This window comes from Anomaloglossus baeobatrachus, chromosome 1 (genome assembly GCF_048569485.1).
Source record: "Anomaloglossus baeobatrachus isolate aAnoBae1 chromosome 1, aAnoBae1.hap1, whole genome shotgun sequence".
NCBI lineage: Eukaryota > Metazoa > Chordata > Amphibia > Anura > Aromobatidae > Anomaloglossus > Anomaloglossus baeobatrachus.
The window spans coordinates 430442756-430462622 of record NC_134353.1 but is presented as its reverse complement, the minus strand read 5'-3'; the positions used below and the strand labels follow the sequence as shown (position 1 = coordinate 430462622).

The window sequence follows — 19867 nt, the reverse complement described above, 5'->3', positions numbered from 1 at the left end:
TTTGATACAAGCTATATCCCGAGTGACAGTTCCCATTTGGTTACTTAAAGTGGCCAGTGTGGTGTTGCAAGCGTTAAATGCTGCCAGGATTTCTACCAGTGTGGGTTCAGCTTCAACGGGGACAGACTCAGGCTGCTCCATATCTCCCCCTCCTCCACCTTCAATCACAGGCCCCAGCGTCTGTATTTGCTGAGCTGCTGAACAAACAGGGCTCAGATTACTCACGGCCCCTTCACTGGCTATACAATCCTCCATGTTATGTTCAGTCTCTCTCACAGACTTCTCACCGGAGGACAGATCAGGAACAGGAGCCACTCTGGCATATCTCTCCAGCTTGCTCTCAGCCCGCACTGCTCCACTACAGGACAGCCTGGTTTTTGCCGGCGCCATCTTGGCCGCTGCAGGGACACATTCCTGTGCCTCTTTCTCCTCATCTTTCTTGCTGATATGGATCAGCATGGTGCTAGTATCCTCCCCTCTCCAGATGCCTGGGTGAATATTGCAGCCTTCTAGATTAGTTATGCCTATTAACAGGGCCGGTATTCGGGATTTTGAGCGGATCCAGGCAGGAGCTCTCCCGTGCTGCGTCCTCCCTACATGAGGTCCAGGTCACACCAAGCGCTTGATATCTAATAGGCCTAATTCAATTTGAACCTCACTGGTGATCCCGTAAGCAGAGCCAGAGCAGAACAACTATAACACAAGCACCCGAGCATTTTAGTTCTCACCCATAACTAATCATTACCAAAATGCCACATTCCTCTATTTTTCCACCAATATATTTGTGATGGATAGGATTAAATCTGAAAGATCTATTGCTATGCCTATAGAGAAGCCACTTTGTCCCCCAGTTGGAACACAGATAGTGCTACTTCCTCCGTGGGAAGCGAGCGCTATCTGAAGCATGCTGCAGTCTTCAGCGTGACACCGTATCATGTGACTGGTTGAACCTCCTCCCGCATCATGCAGCGCGTTCCAAGCTGGAGCGCACCACTGCTCATAATTGAACATACGACTACGTGGCTAAATTAGTCACATTAGTCGGCAGGGTGCTCTATTTTATAATAGGAGGCGCGCAATTCTTCCATGCACATCACATAAATTGGGTCACCATGCATTGATATGGGACCACCTTGTTGTCTTCCCTACAAACAACCATATTACCAAATGGGCATATCTTCATTGGGATACATAGGCCAAGTACGCATATCAGATGTTTACGAATCACCATTTTTACGCAATGGATGTTTTATTTTGGTCTGGGTCATATGTACGTAGCAAGCATCTTGATTATTTTGATATACCTATGATGGTTTACATATTGACAATACTGGCAGAGGTTTTGCATTTTCTATTGTTGATCTGCATAAGCACCTTAATTGTTTGAATGGTATTAGTGTCATTATTATCATGTATTTGTCTGAAATCAGTGGCATAACCATGTGGATACATGTTAAATTATTATAATACTGTGTACGTTATATAACATATTTCTGTTATACTAGTGCCACTTTACATAGATTTACTTGTTGCCAATTGTTTACTCCTGAGGAATAGCGTTGAGTAAATGTACGAGTACTTACTATAGCACTCTGCGATATTAAACATTTTACACATAGACAGTATATAACAAAAGTCAGTACACTCCTCACATTTTTGTAAATACTTTAATATATCTTTTCATGGGACAAAACTGAAGTAATGACACTGATACAATGTAAAGTAGTCAGTGTGCAGCTTGTATAACAGTGTAAGGGGTACTTTGCACACTACGACATCGCAAGCTGATGGTAGCGATGCCGAGAGCGATAGTCCCCGCCCCCGTCGCAGCTGCGATATCTTGTGATACCTGCCGTAGCGAATATTATCGCTACGGCAGCTTCACATGCACTTACCGGCCCTGCGACGTCGCTCTGGCCGGCGAACCACCTCCTTCCTAAGGGGGCGGGTCGTGCGGCGTCACAGCAACGTCACAGGCAGGCGGCCAATAGAAGCAGGGGGGCGGAGATGAGAGGGACGTAAACATCCCGCCCACCTCCTTCCTTCCTCATTGCAGCCGGGATGCAGGTAAGGCGCTGTTCCTCGCTCCTGCTGCTTCACACACAGCGATGTATGCTGCCGCAGGAACGAGGAACAACATCGTAACATCGGTCCTTCTGAAATTATGGAAATGACCGATGCTACACCGATCATACGATTTCGACGCTTTTGCGCTCGTTAATCGTACTAAAAAGGATTCACATACTCCGATGTCAACAGCGACGCCGGATGTGCGTCACTTTCATTTGACCCCACCGACATCGCACCTGTGATGTCGTAGTGTGCAAAGTACCCCTAAGTTTCGTGTGCTGTCTAAATAACTCAACGCTGTAGCGCCCGGTCCGACCAGATTCCGAGGGGGGCGCTTTTCCTCTCACCTGCCCAGCCCCAGCATGGCTCCCACATGCACTCCCGGTCCCAGCCTCCGGCAGCGACGTCCTTCCTTTTACCTGTCCCATGGTTCTGCAGGCTCTGCTCCTGATTCAGGTCCTGCTGTGCTTCCTACTCACTCCCGGGTCATGCGCTCTGCTCCAAAGGCTGCTGCAGCCTCTTCCTGCCTCCTGGCCACAAACAGATCTGTAGTAAGTGATCTTAGGCTGCGCGTGAGGCCACGCCCCCTTTCTTAAAGTGGTAGCGTCCCATTACCTGGAAGTGACCTCAGAGGTCACCTGTTACCAAAAGGGCATTTAAGTTTGCCTTCCCCGACAGAAGGCGCCCAAGCAACGCTCCTAATAGTGCATTGCTAGTATCCAGGCCCCTTGTGTACTATTGCTTGTATCTGTGCACCAGCTACTTGTTCCTAATCCTTTTGTCTCGCTTTAGTGCCACCTGTGCCATACCTGCTGTGGGCGTCACCTGTGCCATACCTGCTATGAGCGTCACCTGTGCCATAACCTGCTGTGGACGTCACCTGTGCCATACCTGCTGTGGACGTCACCTGTGCCATACCTGCTGTGGACATCACCTGTGCCATACCTGCTGTGGACATCACCTGTGCCATACTCGTGTTCTACCTGCTGTGGACGTCACACCTGTGCTATACCTGGCCTTAAAAAGACTACTGCTACCGGTTCCTGGCTGCCGTGCATTTAGGCCCTTTGGGGAGGCACCACACAGTCCCTGTATAGGGGTTCGCTGCTGGTCGCTTTCTCAAGGGAGTCCGGTGAACGGTCCAGTGAGTCCACCCCCAGACGCTCGCCGCCCCTTGTAACAAATGCAACCATTAATGTCTAAACTGCTAGCAACAAAACTGAGTACATCCCTAAGTGAAAATGACCAAATTGTGCCCAAAGGGTCATTATTTTGTTTGGCCATCATTATTTTTAAGCACTGCCTTAATTTTCTTAGGCATGGAATTCACTAGCTAGAGAATCATAGCGGTTTAGACTATAATGGATGTGTAAGCTATTTAGAGGGCACACCAAAGTTACATTGTTATACAAAGTGTACACTGACTACTTTAAATTGTATTTAAGTTGTCATATCTTCAGTGTTGCCCCATGAAAAGGTAGAATAAAATATTTACAGAAAAATGTGAGTTGCACGCTCTTTTGTGAGTCACTGTATGTGACACAAACCTGTTGTTTCTCAGAGGATGTTTTTGTTAAATTTTTATGTAGTTACTGTCAGAAACACGGCCAAAATGGCTTGAATTACAGACAAATGGTGGCTACAAATATTCTGCAATGCCTTGTAATTATATGATGTAGATATCACAATTTTATTATTTATATCTATTAGAGCCTCTAGGGCTCTGCATTGAGTAGGAGCGCCACAGGTGCAGGATTAGGGAATCAACCTCCGCGGTCAGGCAGGTTAACTACAGGGTTTACTATGTATTTATATATCTCACTGGGGGCTGGTATTCGCTTAGTTTAGTGTGTGGGGGGTTTTTTGTTCTTCTATTTTCTGTGACATTTGAATATTTTAATAGACATCAATGAAAGTAATTTTAGCAGTATTTTTCTGTGTAATTACAAGTTAATATTTGCTCCACATATTCTTTAGTTTCTGTGTGCTGTTCAAAATTGTACAGTCAATTACAGCAATCATACCCTGTTTCCCTTAAAATAATAATAATAATGTCTTCTATTTTCTTTCCCAGAATAAAGCACTAGGTCTTACTTTCAGGGGGTGTTTTATTCTCAAGAAGATATGGCTGGGGGTAAGTTTACCCCCTACAAAAAGCAGACTCCCCCTTCACAGGATCGTCATACTTGCCATCCCCGGGCGTCTGCGTGGCTCCCAGATCTCTATTATCTCCCAGCAGGTGTGTTGCACACTGTCCTCCTCTGCGTCTGGCCAACACATATACATCAGATCACACACTCACACATCAGATAGCATACATGCATATAGACAGACAGACACACACACACACACACACACCAGATTCCACATCAGTCCTCCCTGTGATCTCTGTGCTGCACGCAGTCTCCTCCCCTGCATTTGACCGACACACACAAGAGAACACACACACATCAAATAGCATACAAACACATACAAAACCAAAAAAGAAAAAAATGAACAAAAGGTCACAAGAATAATATCTTTATTGGTATTCATAGTTACAGTCATAGGAAAAAGTTTGGGCACCCCTATTAATGTTAACCTTTTTTCTTTACAACAATTTGGGTTTTTGCAACAGCTATTTCAGTTTCATATATCTAATAACTGATGGACTCAGTAATATTTCTGAATTGAAATGAGGTTTATTGTACTAACAGAAAATGTGCAATCTGCATTTAAACAAAATTTGACAGGTGCAAAAGTATGGGCACCTCAACATAAAAGTGACATTAATATTTTGTAGATCCTCCTTTTGCAAAAATAACAGCCTCTAGCCGCTTCCTGTAGCTTTTAATGAGTTCCTGGATCCTGGATGAACGTATATTTGACCATTCCTGTTTACAAAACAATTCCGGTTCAGTTAAGTTTGATGGTCGCCGAGCATGGACAGCACGCTTCAAATCATCCCACAGATGTTCAATGATATTCAGGTCTGGGGACTGGGATGGCCATTCCAGAACATTGTAATTGTTCCTCTGCATGAATGCCTGAGTAGATTTGGAGCGGTGTTTTGGATCATTGTCTTGCTGAAATATCCATCCCCTGCGTAACTTCAGCTTCATCACTGATTCTTGCACATTATTGTCAAGAATCTGCTGATACTGACATGAATCCATGCGACCCTCAACTTTAACAAGATTCCCGGTGCCGGCATTGGCCACACAGCCCCAAAGCATAATGGAACCTCCACCAAATTTTACTGTGGGTAGCAAGTGCTTTTCTTGGAATGCCGTGTTTTTTTACCTCCATGCATAGCACCTTTTTGTATTACCAAACAACTCAATCTTTGTTTCATCAGTCCACAGGACCTTCTTCCAAAATGTAACGGCTTGTCCAAATGTGCTTTTGCATACCTCATGCGACTCTGTTTGTGGCGTGCTTGCAGAAATGGCTTCTTTCGCATCACTCTCCCATACAGCTTCTCCTTGTGCAAAGTGCGATGTATTGTTGACCGATGCATATTGACACCATGTGCAGCAAGATGATGCTGCAGGTCTTTGGAGGTGGTCTGTGGATTGTCCTTGACTATTCTCACCATTCTTCTTCTCTGCCTTTCTGATATTTTTCTTGGCCTGCCACTTCTGGGCTTAACAAGAACTGTACCTGTGTTCTTTCATTTCCTTACTATGTTCCTCACAGTGGAAACTGACAGTTTAAATTTCTGAGACAACTTTTTGTATCCTACCCCTGAACAACTATGTTGAATATTCTTTGTTTTCAGATCATTTGAGAGTTGTTTTGAGGAGCCCATGATGCCACTCTTCATAGGAGATTCAAATAGGAGAACAACTTGCAAGTGGCCACCTTAAATACCTTTTCTCATGATTGGATACACCTGCCTATGAAGTTCAAAGCTCAATGAGGTTACAAAACCAATTTAGTGCTTCAGTAAGTCAGTAAAAAGTAGTTAGGAGTGTTCAAATCAAGAAATTGATAAGGGTGCCCATACTTTTGCACCTGTCAAATTTTGTTTAAATGCGGATTGCACATTTTCTGTTAGTACAATAAACCTCATTTCAATCCAGAAATATTACTGAGTCCATCAGTTATTAGCTATATGAAACTGAAATAGCTGTTGCAAAAACCCAAATTGTTATAAAGAAAAAAGGTTAACATTAATAGGGGTGCCAAACGTTTTCATATGACTGTACATAGTTACTTAGGTTGAAAAAAGACCTAGGTCCATCTAGTTCAACCTTCCTCCACCAGTTCTACATTTGGTCACTAAGTCATTTAAAACCAACAATGTTGTGTGTACTGAGAAATCATCCAGCCCTTTTTTAAAACTGTTATAGTATCTGCCATTACTACCACTTGTGGAAGGGCATTCCACAGTCTGACTGCTCTAACTGTAAAGAACCCTTTCCTATTTAGCTGTCTGAATCGCTTTTCTTCCACTCGCAGTGAGTGCCCCCTGGTCCTTAGTATTGTCTTTGGAAGAAATAAGTTATGTGCCAGTCCTTTATATTGACCACACATGTATTTATACATATAAATGAGATCTCCTGAGACGTCTTTTTTCTGAGCTAAACATATCTAACTTTTTCAACCTGTCATCATATGGGAGGCCTTCCATTCCTTGTAGTAGTCTAGTTGCCATTTAAACTGCCTCTAACTTCTGAATGTCCTTTTTAAAATGTGGAGCCCAAAACTGGATTCCATATTCCAGATGTGGCCTTACAAGTGATTTATAGAGGGGTAACAATGCGTTGGGATCACGGGATCTAATCTCTCTTTTTATACACCCTAAAATCTTGTTTGCTTTAGCAGCTGCTGCTTGACATTGAGTGCTGCTGCTCAGCTTATTTGTAATGAGAATACCCAAGTCCTTCTTCTGTTCTGTAGTCCCGAGTTTACTTCCATTTAATGTATACGCAGTTATAGGATTACGCCGTCCTAGGTGCATTACTTTACATTTATCAACATTAAATCTCATTTGCCAAGTATCTGCCCATTCTGACATCTTATCCAGATCTTTTTGTAATATTGTACTATCAAGGTCAGTTTTTAATATCCTACATAGTTTGGTGTCATCAGCAATGACTGACACTTTACTATCGATCCCATCCACAAAGTCATTAATACAGAGATTAAAAAGAATCGGTCCTAGAACAGATCCCTGTGGCACCACACTGCTGACTATAGACTATTTAGAGAATGTACCATTTATGACTACTCTTTGTTTCCTATCTTTTAGACAATTCCTTACCCAGTTGCATATAGTTTCCCCTAGTCCTTGCTTTTGGAGGGAGCTTTAGTATAAGGCTATTAAGTGGTACAGTATCAAATGCCTTTGCAAAGCCCAAATAAATCACATCAGTTGCATTACCAATATCCAGGTTTGCACTTACACCCTCATAGAACCCCAACAGGTTGGTTAGACACAACTTATCTTTCATGAATCCATGCTGTCAGTCAGTTATTATATTATTTTCTGCAATATATTTTTGCATGTCATCCCTTAAAATGCCCTCAAAAACTTTGCATACTACTGATGTCAGACTTACTGGACGGTAGTTGCCTGCTTACCTTTCTTAAATATCGGTACCACATCAGCAATCATCCAATCCTGAGGCACCAGCCCTGTTACAAACGAGTCTAAAAAGATGAGATACAGCGGTCTGTCGATTACGGAGCTCAATTCCCTCAATATTCGTGGATGAATGCCATCTGGCCCTGGGGATTTGTCAATGTTTAATTTACTCAGACGTAAACTTCTTCTTGTGTTTAATTATATTGGGTGGTGAACTTTGATTTTTCACTTGTTGAATGATCCCTGGTATAGTCAATGCCTTGGTGAACACAGATAAGAAATGCCTATTTAATATCTCAGTCTTATGTTTGTCCTCTATAACTAACTTGCTATTATATTTTAAGGGGCCAATACTATCCTTTGTTTTCCTTTTGGCATTAACGTATTTATAAAAGATTTTGGGATTTATTTTAATGTCATTGGCGATTTTTGTTTCAGTAGCTAGTTTTGCTTGTTTGATTTCTTTTTTGCATTTCCTAATGATATCTTTATACTTCTGAAATGCTATTTCTGTCTTCTCAGCCTTTAAGATTTTAAACGCCCTTTGTTTTTGTTTTATTATACTTTGTACACTTATTTATCCAAAGTGGTTTCTTTTTATTCCTGGACATTAAACTTTCCCCATTTATGTTCGGTATCCCCAGTTACCATGACTTTGTCCCAATCTACACATTTAAGCTCTTCCCTTAATTTGTTGAAATCAGCTTTCCTAAAATTCCAGGTTTTAGCATTTCCCCTTTGAAATGTTCTATTGAAAGTTTACCATGTTATGATCGCTGGTGCCCAAGTGCTCCTGAACCTGTAGATCTGAAATTGTATCCGGTCTATTTGACAGGACCAGATCTAGCAAATTATCTCCCCTCGTCGGTTCATCTATGATCTGAGAGAGGAAATTGTCTTGAATAGTAGACAAGAATTTACAGCTTTTAGCACAACCAGAAGATTCTATGTTCCACTGTATGTCTGGATAGTTGAAATACCCCATAATAAGAACCTGATTATTATTATTAGCTGCCTTTTCAATTTGTTGCAGCATTTCACCCTCTATTTGTTCAGGTTTGTTAGGAGGCTTATAGCAAACTCCAATTAGCATTTTTCCATTATTCCCCTCCCCATGTACATTTACCCATACTGACTCTACATTGTTGCAGTTCCCCCAATGTCATCATTCAACACAGGTTTTAGGTTAGATTTGATAAATATACACACCCCACCACCTTTTTTGTCTTTCCTGTCCCTCCTAAATGTACTATAACCCTGTATGTTTGTCACCCAGTCATGGCTACCTACCTCTGGGTCCTGATCTTACCCACCTCCATATCACTGGCCCCAGCCAGAGAAAGCTCAGTGAGCTCTAAACTCCTCTCCAGGTTTGCAATGCCCCTGAGTGTTGCAAGCTGATTATTTAGATCAGTTATCTTGGCTTCCAAATACGCAACATGCTTGCATCGAGTGCAGACATATTCACCCTCGAACGGCTGCTCAAGGCATGCATACATCTGACAAGATACACACCTGGTAGCATTGTCCATGGAGCATTAAATGGGGATAAACAGTAAAGTAAAAAAAAACAAAGAAGAAAAAGAAAACAAAAAAAAAAACAATGGGAAATTTATAAGGATAAATTCAAACTATGTTCTTGTGTCAAACTATGAAATTGCGTTTAAACTATGCCACACTTATCTGAAATCCCTGCACTTTGCTGTAGTTCCTCGCACGCTCAGCTCTCGATAAAAGAGCATATAATAGATATTTAAATTATTTTTAAAAAACACAACCATTGGCTGGAAAAAGAAGGGCGTCACAAATACGGTAACCCGCAAACCACGCAGAATGCAAAAAGAGGGAAGGGGGGTATTTGGGCAAAAATAAAAATAAATAAGGGTTAAGTACACAATTGATTAAACAGCAAGGGGAAATAAAGTGTCACGTGCTAAGAAGGAGTAACCTTATATTAAACCACAATTTATATACCTAATTGCTGCCATAATATGCAGCAGTGATGATAACACAAAATTATTACCAATATATGTGCAGCATACACCAACCGAAATTATCATTAGTATGTGGCTATAGTAAATTATATACTAACCACATGAGGTTGCAGGTATAAAGTGTAAAAGGAAACTGATCCATAATATAATTGGTAGCCAGATGCTAAACAGTCATATAGAATCATATAGAACCAGTAATAGATACAAAGTAAATACTGATGAATGAGGAGATTTACCAGAGTATAGTTGGAGCACAAATCCTGGTGGGTGACGCCCACCCCGATGCGCGCACATTTCGGTGACGTCTTTTTCAGGGAGTCAAGATGATGATGAAGAAGACGGCACCAAAACGTGCGCGCATCGGGGTGGGCGTCACACACCAGGATTTGAGCTCCAACTATACTGTGGTAAATCGCCTCATTCATCAGTATTGACTTTGTATCTATTACTGGTTCTGTATGATTCTATATGACTATTTAGCATCTGACTACCAATTATATTATGGATCCGTTTCCTTTTACACTTTATACCTGCAACCTCATGTGGTTAGTATATAATTTATTATAGCCACATACTAATGATAATTTCGGTTGGTGTATGCTAAACATATATTTGGGTAATAATTTTGTGTTATCACCACTGCTGCATATTATGGCAGAAATTAGGTGCATATATTGTGGTTTAATAAAAGGTTACTCCTTCTTAGCAGGTGACACTTTATTTCCCCTTGCTGTTTAATCAATTTTGTACTTAACCCTTATTTTTGCACAAAAACCCCCCTTCCCTCTTTTTCCATACTGTGTGGTTTGCGGGTTATCGTATTTGTATATCTTTTTCCAGCCAATGGTTGTGTTTTTTAAAAATAATTTAAATATCTAATATATGCTCTTTTTTATCGAATACCAATAAAGATATTGTTATTTTGTGACCTTTTGTCCTTTTTTTCTTCTTTGGTTTTGTATGATTTTTTCCTAATGGTCCTATTGGTCCTATATACCCCCACACCAATGATTATGATTGTATTATAAATTACAGTTTTACTTATTCTGTGGGTGTTGGAATCGGTTTTCTTCTCTAACAAAATTGGTGATTACACACACATACATCAGATCACACGCTCATACACACACACTCATATAGACACACACACATCAGATTCTACATCATTCCTCCCTGTGATCTCCCAGCAGCTGTGTTGCACGCTGTTCTCCAGTGTCCGGCCGACACGCACACATGAGAACACACACTCACACATCAGATAGCATACACTCACGAATCGCACATAACCGTACAATTGCTCGCAGACACTCACCACTTCCAGTGATACCACTTGCTTCCGGCCATGTGATGCAGGTCCTGGAAGCTCAATGCACAGTGTCGCAGGTCCTTACGCGTGCCGAGAAGCAAGCGATATCGTGGTGTGTGTATGGAATTGATGTGTGTGTGTTCTGCCGCAGGACCTTGATGCGCTCCCCCGCTCCCAGTCTGCGTCTGGTGAGTATAATCGTGGAGTCTTCACTCTTCTTTCTTTAGGGGGTGTCCGTTGTTTATAATGAAGTGTCCTGCAGGACTCTCTAACTTTTTTACCGCTGCATGGACACATCATTATTGAACTGAGACTAGGTCTTATTTCTGGGGGACGTCTTATATTTAAGCCTCCCTGAAAACTCCTACTAAGTCTTATTTTCGGTGGATGTCTTATTTTTCGGGAAACACGGTAGTTGTGAGTGGCAAACAGATATGGTGACCGGAGGTTCTTATGGCGTACATTTAAGTCAATCTTAGGGAACCCCTTCCCGACCATGACATAAACTTACATCAAATGATATGAAGGGGTTAAACAGAACCTGTCATTATGATTATGCATATTGGAGGTAAAGGTATGACCATAATGGCGTTGTTACACAAATATAATAGAAACCTTCATAGAATAAGTCCGCATCCTGGTTGTTGATTAATCAGCATTTGAAATTTGGATTTGCTAAGCTTTTGGTGAGATGGGGCTGGACTATGGGTAGGATATTCGGCTATGCACCAGCCCCTCCGCCTGCCTCTGGTATCTGTATTGTCCTCCTGTTTCTATAGATACATTCAGTGAAGAAACGAGCACCCTGGTGGTTTAATTAGTATATGAATTTTGGTTTTCCTAAGCGTTCGGACATTGGGGCTGGTCAGTAAGTAAAGCCTTTGGCTCTGCCCCAGCACCTCTGCCTAACTTTGGTGTCTGTATCTTCTGCCTGTTTTACAGTTCGCGCCAACGCCATCCCTCATGTGCAGTGCTTGCGCAGCTTAAACGCCAGACGGTGCTCCTTATAATGGAGCTGTTTGGAAAAGCATGTGCAAATTGCGCTTCTGATGAACTTTAGTAAAATGATCTCAATCAGTGCATGAGCCTCCACTGGCACCATTTTTCTCAAGCCTGTCGGGAGATCAATCTACATACAAAATGGAGAGGATAGGGGGTTAATGCCGCGCATCAGCCGAAATGAAGATGTAAAACGTTGATGATAATTCTTTTATTCCATAGGTCTACGCGTTTCAAGGTAAACACCTCTTCTTCAGGACCAGAAACAAACATATGTTGATGTTTCTGGTCCTGAAGAAGAGGTGTTTACCTTGAAACGCGTAGACCTAAGGAATAAAAGAAAGAATTATTATCTTCAACGTTTTACATCTTCATTGCGGCTGATGCACGGCATTAACCCCCTATCCTCTCCTTTTTGTATGCACATCCACGTGGGGCTGCAGCAGACGCCATTATCTCATGCGTATTAGTGGTTGTGACTGTCACAACCATTTCAGGTGAGTATTTTTCCCGATATACCTCACTAATCTGTTGGTATTACACTATCAGCGCTCCTTATTTTTAGATTTACATGAGAGATCAATCTACGTAAGCACCGCATACGATGGACAGCGCTGGTGCACACTTTAAAACAGAAGGAAAATACAGACACTGAAGCAGGTGAAGGGGTCAGGGCAGAGCTGAAGACACTACCTACCATCTCACCACAATGCACCAAAACCTTAGAAAACCCAAAATTAAAAAAATTTAAAAGATTTTTTCACTGAAGGGATCTATTGAATCTGTATAACAGTGCCACTATGGCCATACCTTTACTTCAACATACTAAATTGTGATGACAGGCTCGGTTTAAAATTGGCACTGTCACTAAGGTGTTAAAGAGAAGTTCATAAATTGCCTACTGGGATTCTTTTCCACCAAAGTTTTTTCTTCAAGGACTTACTAATGCAAAGATAAAAGTAATTGTGCCAAGAAAAAAAAAATCCCAGTACAGCCGAGTGCTGGAGGTCAGGAAAGCTCAACACAAATAGCTTCATTATAAGACGTATTGGCAGTTGGCCCTGTTCTTTTATGGTGGACTAGTATTATTATTATTTATTTAAACATTAACACTCGTACAAACCTTCCATGTGCTGCCATGCCTCTAGACACATTTCCACGCCTTTCATAAAGTCCCCAGTCATCACGTCGTTCTCTTCCATGGCGATCTGGATAATTCTAGAATAAAAAAAGGGAAATGCAATATGTACTATATGGGATGAAATCACATAGTTCTTACCACTTCCTTCCAAAGATTTTTATTAAAATTTTGATATATCAAAAATTAGATTAATGGGGTTGTCCGGAACTTTAATATTGATGGTCTATCGTTAGTATAGGTAGGTCATCAATGTCCAAATTGGTAGGAGCGCAACATCCGGTACTTCCCCCGATCAGCTGTTCCCAATGACTATGGTGGCAAAAACAGCTTAGCAACGGAATATTGGCCGCAGCTGGATACTGTCCATCTGCACACTATTGATTTGAATAGAGTGGATATGCAGTACCCACCTGCGGCGGTCACAATGGTTGATACAGCTGTTCTGACTGTCACCATCACTAGAAACACCAGATCGACATGGGTGCATATTTGCATAAATATCATATACAGTATTATATACACACACACACACTCTTCTCTTCTGTATGATGTGTATGCATGTTTGTCAAAGGATAAAACATGGATTAGTCAAGTAACCCCGTGAGTTTTTGACTCCATGGAGACCAGTTTTCCTACTATTTTGGAAGTGTCCCATTACAAAGAACATAGGTTTATTCTCATGTAGCTTGGGTAGAAATACTGTTAAGTTCAGAGATGAGTAGGTGGTTTGCCCCAAATATATAACTATTGGAAAATGACATGATAGATATCTGGGTCCGAGGGTTAAATGTATATAGGGTTAAATCTATATATTATATTTATTTATTACATTTGTTAAAAAAAAAAAGTGAAAATTTTAAAACGGCTTGTGTGGAAACTAAACTGGAAACCTCCATACAAAATGAGAAGAACATGACACTGCAGGTCGAGAAAATCTGGAAGAGCGAACCAGTGTCTCAACAGCCTCTCTAGCAGAAATGTGATAAAGAAATGAAAATAATTTAATTGAGCATGGAAAAGATATCATTTTCCTATAATGAGATACATGACTATGAGGAGCAAGACCAGTGGCAGACCATATCGCCTCTTTATGTGAAGTACCATAATCCTTCTCCCAATTTAAAATATATGAAGATTTGTTGAAGTGGTAATCAGAGTTTAAAGTCAGATATATTTTAAACTTTGCCCAATTATTAAAATATTTAGTTAAGATGGAGATAATTTTAGGAAATTTAATGACATTGTAATTGAGCAGGGATGTAATCTGAAGATATTTGTAGAAGTCTTGTCTAGGGACAGCAAAATTAGACAATCAAATAAATACCTATTTTTTTTCCCTCATGAAATTAAGGAAACATTGGGAAAAACTTACAAAGTAGATTAAGGAGAGAATACTATAATCTAGTCCAAATGCTTGAGAGAAAACAAAAATTCCCATGCTGACAAAGTGGAAAAGGTCAAGCAGGTTCTACTAAATATACCCATTCATAAGAGGTTAACTCAAGGGGCGGGCTGGGCCAGGGGGCATATGGCACCAGTGGCTGTGCAGGGCCGCCGGTTTCTAAATTGGCTGGGCCAGCACTGTGCCTTCAATTCTTTATGTGCCAGAGAGGAGCTTTGATGAAATGGGCAGGTTGAACGGGACAAGCTAGTTAAAGATTAAAAAAAAAAAATCCAAAAACAAAACAAAACACCACCTTATATATGTGTATTTAATATATGTGTATATATGTGTTTGCAAATATGTATGTCAGTTTATACGAGTTTTTGAGTATATAGAGTATGTGTATATATCTGTGCATATGTCTATGTATATGTAAGAGTGTATTTTTGTGCCTGTCTGCCTGCTTATCAGTTGCCTGCTTGTTTGTGTGTCTGCCTGCTTATCAATCTAAATTTCTACGTATGTGAAAAAAATAAAAGCAAGTCCAGCACGTAAAAAAGACTCTTCCTTTATTTTAAAATATGATAAAATCTTCAAAACGGAGACATACAAATATATGGAACACCAGGTCTAGTTTGTCAGGTATACATGTTTCGAGAAATTGCTCTCAAAAGAAAACCTGTACTGCATCCTCACCATAAAATTCAGAGTCAACAGTATGCAAAAGAACATCTAAACAAGTTGGTGCACTTTGGAAATGTGCTGTGGATCAATGAGGCTAAAATAACACTTTTCGGTCACAATGATCAGAGGTACTCTACAGTTCAAAAGTTTAGGGTCACTTAGATATTTCATTATTTTTGAAAGAAAAGTACATTTTTTTTCAATGAAGCAAACATTAAATTAAACAGAAACACACACTATACATTGTTAATGTGGTAAATGACTATTCTAGCTCCAAACGTCTGGTTTTTAATGCAATATCTACATAGGTGTATAGAGGCCCATTTCCAACAACCACCACTCCAGTGTTCTAATGGTACATTGTGTTTGCTGTGTTAGAAAGCTAATGGATGTTTAGAAATCCATTTAAAACCCTTGTGCAACTATGTTAGCACAGCTGAAAACAGTTTTGCTGATTAAAGAAACTATAAAACTGACCTTCCTCTGAGCTAGTTGAGAATCTGGAGCATTACATTTGTTGGTTACATTAAACTCTCAAAATGGCCAGAAAGAGAGAACTTTCATATGAAACTCGACAGTCTATTCATGTTCTTAGAAATGAAGGATATTCCATGCGATAAATTGACCGGAAACTGAAGATTTCCTACAACGGTGTGTACTACTCTGGCCAGTGTCAACGTCTACAGTGAAGAGGTGACTTCGGGATGCTGGCATTCAGGGCAGAGTGGCAAAGAAAAAGCTATATCTGAGACTGGCTAAGAAAAGCCAAAGTAATCTGGGCAAAGGAACACAGACATTGGACAGAGGAATATTGGAAAAAAGTGTTATGGACAGACGAATCAAAGTTTGAGGTGTTTGGATCACATAGAAAAACATTTGTGAGACGAGGAACAACTGAAAAGACGCTGGAAGAGTGCCTGAAGCCATCTGTCAAGCATGGTGGAGGTAATGTGATGGTCTGTCGTTGCTTTGGTGCTGGTAAAGTGGGAGATTTGTACAAGGTAAAAGGAATTTTGAATAAGGAAGGCTATCACTCCATTTTGCAACGTCATGCCATACCCTGTGATTGGAGAGAATTTCATCCTACAACAGGACAATAACCTAAAGTACACCTCCAAATTATGCATGAACTATTTAGGGAAGAAGCAGGCAGCTGGTATTCTATCTGTAATGGAGTGGCCAGCCCAGTCACCAGATCTGAACCCTATTGAACTGTTGTGGGAGCAGCTTGAGTAAAAACATACCTTTATTTATCAATTAAAAGATCATAAGGGTGGTATAGGTTTTTTTACGCATTTCTGGCGCCATGCGCCCTTAATCCGTGAATAGTTACGGATTAAGAGTCCATGGCGGCAGAAAAAAGTAGAAATACCTATACCACCATTATGGACTTTTAATTGAGAAATAAAAGGTATGTTTTTACTGAGACTCGCCTTTCACAAATTTTTCATTGTCCATACCCACGGTCCAGGTCAATTGGCTGGAGTCTCACCTAATGTGCACCTGGTTGGCAAGAAAGAAACTCACGGTGAGGGGTTTTTTTTCCCCTCTTCCTTTGGTATTGCAATATACAGGTGCATCTCAATAAATTAGAATATCAGGAAAAAGTTATTTTCAGTAATTCAATACAAAAAGGGAAACGCATATATTATATAGTCATTACAAATAGAGCAATCTATTTCAAGTGTTTATTTCTTTTAATGTTGAGGATTATGGCTTACAGCAAATGAAAACCCAAAAGTCATTATCTCAAAAAATTAGAATTACCACAAAACACCTGCAAAAGCTTCCTAAGCGTTTAAAATGGTCCCTTAGTCTGGTTCAGTAGGCCACACAATCACAGGGAAGACTGCTGACTTCCCAAATGTCCAGAAGGCAGTCATTGAAACACTCCACAAAGAGCGTAAGCCACAAAAGGTCATTGCTAAAGAAGTTGGCTGTTCACAGAGTACTGTATCCAAGCATATTAATGGAAAGTTGAGTGGAAGGAAAAAGTGTAGTAGAAAAAGGTGCACATGCAATTGGAATAACCACAGCCTTGATAGGATTGTTAAGAAAAGGCCATTCAAAAATTTGGCGGAGATTCACAGGGAGTGGACTGCAGCTGAAGTCTGTGCTTCAAGAGCTACCAGACACAGACGTATCCAGGACATGGGCTACAACTGTCGTATTCCTTGTGTCAAGCCATTCATAACTAATAGACAACGCCAGAAGCGTCTTACCTGTGCCAAGGAAAAAAAGAACTGTACTGTTGCTCAGTGGTCAGTGGTGTTTTCAGATGAAAGTAAATTTACATTTCATTTGGAAATCAAGGCCCCAGTATCTGGAGGAGGTGTGGAGAGGCACACAGTCAAAGCTGCTTGAGGTCTAGTGTGAAGTTACCACAATCAGTGATGGTTTGGGGAGCCATGTTATCAGCTGGTGTAAGTCTACTCTTTTATCAAGATGAAAGTCAATGCAGCCATCTAACAGGAAATTTTAGAGCACTTCATGCTTCCCTCTGCCAACAAGCTTTTTGGATATGGAAATTTCATTTTCCAGCAGGACTTGGCACCTGTCCACACTGCCAAAAGTCCCAATGCCTGGTTTAATAACCATAGTATCACTGTGCTTGAATGGCCAGCAAACTTGCCTGACCTAAATCTCACAGAGAATCTATGGGGTATTGTCAAGAGGAAGATGAGACACCAGACCCAACAATGCAGATGAGCTGAAGGCTGCTACCTGGGCTTCCATAACACCTCAGCAGTGCCACAGGCTGATTGCCTCCATGCCACGCCGAATTGATGTAGTAATTCATGCAAAAGGAGCCACGACCAAGTATTGAGTGCATTTACTGTACATACTGTTCAGTGGGCCAACACTTCTGAGTTTAAAATCATTTTTTTAGGTGGTCCTATATAATATTCTAATTTTTTTGAGATAATGACTTTTGGATTTTCATTGGCTGTAAGCCATAATCATCAACATTAACAGAAATAAACACTTGAAATAGACTACTCGGATTGTAATATATGCGTTTACCTTTTTGCATTGAATTACTGAAATAAATTAACTTTTTGATGATATTGTAATTTATTGAGATGCACCTGTATTTTTAGAAGGTAAAATAAAGTGAAATCAATAGCAAGTAAATCCATATATAACAATTGGTTGTCCTTGAAATGATTTTACCAATGTGCAAGTGAACATTGTAAATTGTGTTCCGTAACCCCCCAAAAAATATCAGATCTTAAAGTAAGAATGATAATCGTATCAGTTATGCAATTAAAACCTTTATAAACTGCAGAAGCACGCATATAGTTTATTAGTTTATCTAGCAGTCTACAGCCTGCAAATTGAAATACATTGGCAGTACTAAATGGGAATTACATAAACGCACAAAAGAACATTTGCACGATATTACACACAATAAATCCTCTAGAGGTATTTCACAATTATCCAAATATTTTATAAGATCGATACATTACAAGTATATGGTATTAAAAAAATACTTAAATTACAAAAGAGGAGGAAATATAAAAAAAATCCTGTGGAAAAGTGAAGTCTGGTGGATATACAGACTGGGAACTACTGTTCCCTATATTCTGAATCTCCGCAGAGACCTCATGATTTATTATTAGAACGTGTAAAGCAAGAAAACTACTTATTTATGCTGCTATATTGCGAATCATCTGATCCATTTGCAATATGTAAACTACCTGCTAATTGTCGGCTCTGCTAAATTATCGTTGAGTTGTTGCGACATATTGCTGCACTTTATGTACATCTAATTATTTAATATCAACTTGTTTTAAAATATTGATATCATGACTTAAAATAATATGTAATATTAAAAACTAAAATTAGAAAGTAAGATCCATTTTAGAAAAACCACTTGCCTGTACGATCGGATTCTGCATTTTTGGATTCATCTGCAGCATGTGAATTTAATCCTAGATGTTGAGTCTGTGGGGTTAATATACATCGCTTGCAGCGTACGCTTGCAACTCATACACACTAAAAATATGTGGCCATATTGCAAATTTCTTTGATCTATCCACAATATGTGAATTTATCTTTAAATGCTGACCTCAGTGGGTTGTCACGGAGTGTTTGCTATAATTTGCTACACTCTGTATTAATAAACTGTTAAATGTTAACTTCCCTTCAGGCATTGATCTTTATTAAGTTGGAGATTCTGGGATCTATTACAAGAATGTGTTGCACTAATGACTAACACTAGGTAAATAACTTCTCCACAAAACTAATTGGTTGTGCTGCTGTGTTACGAAAGTCCAGACTTACTTGTAACACATGAATTTGTCCTTAGACATTGATTTCGCAAAGTTGATATTAAGTGTTTGCAATATGTTGCTGCATCTTAGGTATACTTAAATATATTTTTGGGGGGAAAATTATTTAGGCTATGTGCGCACTAGAAAATGGATTTTCCTTAAGAAAAATCCGCACCCTCTGAAAGATTACCGCACCTGTGGCAAAAAAAACCCTAACAAACTGCACCCGAAATCCGCATGCGGTTTTACCGGTTTGCTGCGAATTTGCTTTGGTTTTGCTGCGGTATGTCCCTGCGTTATTTGATAGCACAGGGAGATACTCACCTGTCCCTGCTCCTTCTGTCCGTGGTGCTGAAGTCTCCCTCGATGCTGTGTCCCGTGCGGCTGTCTCCAGCGCTCTGTTACTTATGGGTTGGCTGTGCAGTGCATAACTGCATATG

At 40.3% G+C, this 19867-nt stretch overlaps 1 protein-coding gene across 1 annotated transcript in view; it reads right to left on the bottom strand.

Moving 5' to 3' along the window:
* Positions 1 to 19867, bottom strand: part of LOC142303971 (scaffold attachment factor B2-like) — an 812977-nt gene that overhangs the window by 108507 nt on the left and 684603 nt on the right. The window contains exon 16 of the mRNA XM_075345939.1: positions 13065 to 13159. Coding sequence (XP_075202054.1) covers positions 13065 to 13159 — 95 coding nt within the window. The remainder of the gene's footprint in view (positions 1 to 13064; positions 13160 to 19867) is intronic.